General features: G+C 35.4%; 1 protein-coding gene across 1 annotated transcript; it reads right to left on the bottom strand.

Annotated features, from left to right (window-relative positions):
* Positions 1-360: 360 nt before the first annotated feature.
* Positions 361-3331, bottom strand: LOC105117742 (Tetratricopeptide repeat (TPR)-like superfamily protein). Its single transcript, XM_011015497.1, has one exon. It carries the CDS (start codon positions 2964-2966, stop codon positions 528-530), a length of 2439 nt encoding a protein of 812 aa, XP_011013799.1. The 5' UTR covers positions 2967-3331; the 3' UTR covers positions 361-527.
* Positions 3332-4121: the final 790 nt, after the last annotated feature.

The following is a 4121-nucleotide window of genomic DNA, read 5'->3' as shown; positions in this document are numbered from 1 at the left end:
TGCAATGTAATGTGTGTGAATTTATTTTAATTTATTATTGAGTAAAATATAAAAATTAAAAAATAAGCTCTAAAATAAATTCTTAACAATTAAATCTTCATTTGCTTTGTAATTTAGACTTAATTATAAATTTTTTCATCCAATTTCATATATTTGTTAATATAATTTTCATACAAAATCTGATTAAATTTAATCTTATTCAAGCATATTATTATTTTATTTTTTGTTTAATTATTATAATCAAAATACACGTATTGTCTGCCTTGGCCACACAAAATTTGTTCGATATCAGGAGGGATCAAATCAACAACACAGCAAGAAATCAAAACAGAATTTAAAGATATGGTTCAAGAAAACTTAGAAAAGATATATTCTAACATATGCACATATTCTCCAAATCTCATAGAGAGGAAGAAGAGAATACTTAACAAATAAGAAAAGAATGGAAAGGTATTTAACATTTTAGAAACCAGACTTCCAATTGCCACAGAAACAAGACACAATTAATCTCAAGCGAAAATTGATGCTCACTCGGTTTGAGAATGCTGTAGACAATGCGATGAAATATTCCCACGCTCAACAAACCGTAATAACAGATTGTCTGCTTCCTCTGACTTTCCTTCCTGCATTAGTTTCTTGCACACCTTCTCACACAACTTTAAATCAGGAATCAGACCTCGACTAAACATACGACAAGCCACTTTATATGCTGACAGAGGGATCCCTTTTCTCAAATAACTCTCCATGAGCACATGGCATGTGTTAGCATCAATTCTTGAGGCTGTTCTCAAAACCTTACCTAAGAGTTTATCAGCCGCCTCTAGGTTTCCAAAAGTACATAGCTTCTCAATAACTTGATTAAATGCAGTTCTACAATCTTGCCTTGTAAGCATTTTATCTAATAAATTTAATAAATCTTCCACCCTACCTATTTGACCATATCGATGTATCACTGTTCTATACGTTACTGGCGTAGGATCTATACCCTTCTTCAGCATCTTCAACGTAAGCTCAGTGGCCTCTTCTATTCTACCTTTCTTTCCTAATGCATCAATTATCGTCGTATAAGTGACTGCATCAGGGTGTTTGTTGCTTAGATACATGTCATCAAGCAAAGATAAAGCTGCTTCTATGTCATCCTGCTGACAAAATCTGTGAATTACAGTAGTAAAGTTTACAGCATTGACAGCACACCCCATGTTAAGACACTCCTCCATAAACTTTTTTGCCTCGTCCACCCTGCCGATCCGGCAGAGAGACTGAATTAGCAAGTTAATTTCAACTGGAGTTGGGAAAAAGCCCTTGCCAATCATCTCCCTCACCACATCACAAGCATCAGACAGCTTTCCTTCTCTCCGAAATCCATGCATCACAACACTATAGGTAATAGCATTTGGGGTCCACCACTGTTCCTCACTCGCTTTCATCATCTCCCTTGCCTCTGATGAGTTCCCCTTTTGACAAAGCCCTTTTAAGAAGGCTGTATATGATACAGTGTTTGGTTTGCAGCCATGCTTGTACATTTGCTGAAGCATCTTCCTAGCTTGACCAACCTCCCCAGCCTGAGAAAATCCATTAATAATGGCTGTGTAAGTCACAACATCAGGGATGCAGCCCCTTGTGAACATTTCATTTACAATTTCTTTCGCGTGGTCCATCCTTCCCTCCTTACAATATGAATCAACTATCGCACTATACCCAACCTTATCAACCTGAAAACCCCTTTTTTGTGCTTCTCTTAAAAACTGAAGTGCCTCATCTGCATGCTGATGCTTAGAAAGCATATGTATTAATGTATTATAAGTAACCTGATCCGCTAACAACTTAGTATCCTCCATTTTCTCTAGTACGTCCCTCACTTCTCTGATCCTTCTGTTCTTGCAAAGGAAGCCCATTACAGTATAGTAACTAACTTTATCTGGGAAGCATCCTTTCAATGGCATTTCAGAAATTAGCTCCATGGCATCTTCAACCCTATGAAGATCACAATATCCCTTGATCAAACAGTTATAAGTGACAACATTTGGCATGATTCCAAGAAGTTGCATTCTCTCTAGAAATCTCAAAGCCTTTTCCAACCTATTTGCCATCACCAAAACATGTATAGCAGTGTTACAAACCAACAAATTAGGTTCAATACCTGCTTTCTGCATCATGGTCAAGACCTGCATTACATTCCTCAACTTACCAGCCCGACTATAAGACACCATCACACAACAAAAATCTTGAGGCGTACGCTGAATTCCCCTACGTGCCATGAGCCGAAGAACCCTCCTAGCACCTTGACACAGTTTAGTTTTGCTAAGAACATCAAGCATCACACAGTACACAATTGGGTCATGCCGATACCGCCATTGTCTGTCGGACCAAAAGAAGAAATCCAAAGCAACCCTTTCATCAGATTGAGACAGCAAAACAGCACAAACAAGTCGAGGCTTGAGGCCTCTTAGCAAGTGCCTCATTTTCCCTTCAAGCTTATGGTTCCAGGCCGACCTGCATTCAATCAACCTACAAATTTCTCTGACCAAAGGATGTCGAAATTCAACTTCGTGTATATCAATTCTCCTCCAATCCTCATCCATTTTGGTGCCTTGATTCCTATCAGTAAATGAACTGTTACCTTGGCCGCGTTCTTCATCAGATTCTTCAACCTCATCACTAAAACCATCAGAATAAGCTTGACAGTGAGCATTGCTAAAATTAAAACCCATTTTGCCGAACCCGTCATTTGCATCATAAGAATTCTCAGTTTCAACAGGATGGGAAGTGAAATTAGCAGTTGAAGAATCAGAATCAAAATAAGAATGAGGACCATGATTTGTTGAAGAAAAAAGTGAAAGAAACATATGAATATAGGGAAATGGGGTGGTGCGGTAATGCTTTTTGGCAGTATGAACAAAGTAAAAGAAAGGAATATTGGCTACAAGCTTTGGGAATTTGGAGTAAGGAATGCAATTATATAGCATTTTTTTTAGTTTCAATGAATAAAAGTAAAAGGATGTGATTAACACAAGGAATGAAAGAGTAATCAGCTTCTCTGCCTCTGCATCTGCCCCTGAGGATCCATTCCAATGAAAAGCTTCCTTCAATATCTGACCTAATCTAATCCAAAAACATAACACTAAAACTGGAGATTGCTTTGTGGATTCGCTTCGGACATTGAAAGGGACAGCGTTAATCGGTTAGAAAGGACTGAGGAGGGACTTCGAACACTATGTGTTAAAGGAGGTTTTGAGAGGTCGGAAGAGAAAGGAAGTTTGGTTTAAAAAAACCCTCGATCGCGAACCTCTCAAGTACTTCAAAAATCATCCCACTTCAAATTGGGATTTTTTAAGGATTTAAGATTGTTAAATGATCTAAATATCCTTAACATAAAATAAAAAATTTACTTTACATAAATATTTATTTTAATAATTTAATAATTAATAATTTTTTTATAATCCTCTCATAAAAAAGGAGAAATTTTGAAATAGTTTATATTTTTTACGATTATAATTATAATTACAATTACGCTCGTAATTACAATGTACATTCATTTGTAATTTACATAAATATAGATTATAATAGTTTTTTTATTTATTTTAGTTGTTAGACTTTTTTATTGCTTTCTTTTATAAGATGATTTGGGCGTTTTATTAGGGTTAATTTCTTACCTCTATGTGTTATAATTATTTAAATGTTTTTATTAGATTAAAACCTTATCGAAACTGGTTTAATAAGATATAATTTGAACTAGAAATAAATATATGGTATGTTGTCAGGCTATGTCGCCTGCACATGTTAAAGTATGAAAAGAAATTTATGACACGATTAAAAGATTGATGTATTCTCCCAAGTGCAGGAGTGTCGAAGTAATAAATAACCCAGCAAGACTGGGATCGAACCACAGAGAGGTTGATTATATAAATTACAGATAACAATAATAATAGTAATAACAATAATAATTATAACAACAACAACAACAATAACAACAACAACAACAAGAATAATAATAAAGAAAAAGAAGGAGAAGAAGAAGAAGAAGATGATGAGAACTTTGAGATGGAAAATTAACGTAAGGATTAAACAATGATAACAAACAATGTCAAGGTTAGAGGATCCACTAATGGTATGTCAAACAA

The sequence above is a fragment of the Populus euphratica genome, unplaced genomic scaffold (genome assembly GCF_000495115.2).
Source record: "Populus euphratica unplaced genomic scaffold, PopEup_1.0 scaffold1507.1, whole genome shotgun sequence".
Classification (NCBI taxonomy): domain Eukaryota; kingdom Viridiplantae; phylum Streptophyta; class Magnoliopsida; order Malpighiales; family Salicaceae; genus Populus; species Populus euphratica.
Note: the sequence above shows the minus strand (reverse complement) of the source record. Positions and strands in the feature narration are given on the sequence as shown.

Bases quoted from the DNA above. Each gene is read 5' to 3' on its own strand.
- LOC105117742 (XM_011015497.1), bottom strand. From the start codon at position 2,966: ATGCTATATAATTGCATTCCTTACTCCAAATTCCCAAAGCTTGTAGCC.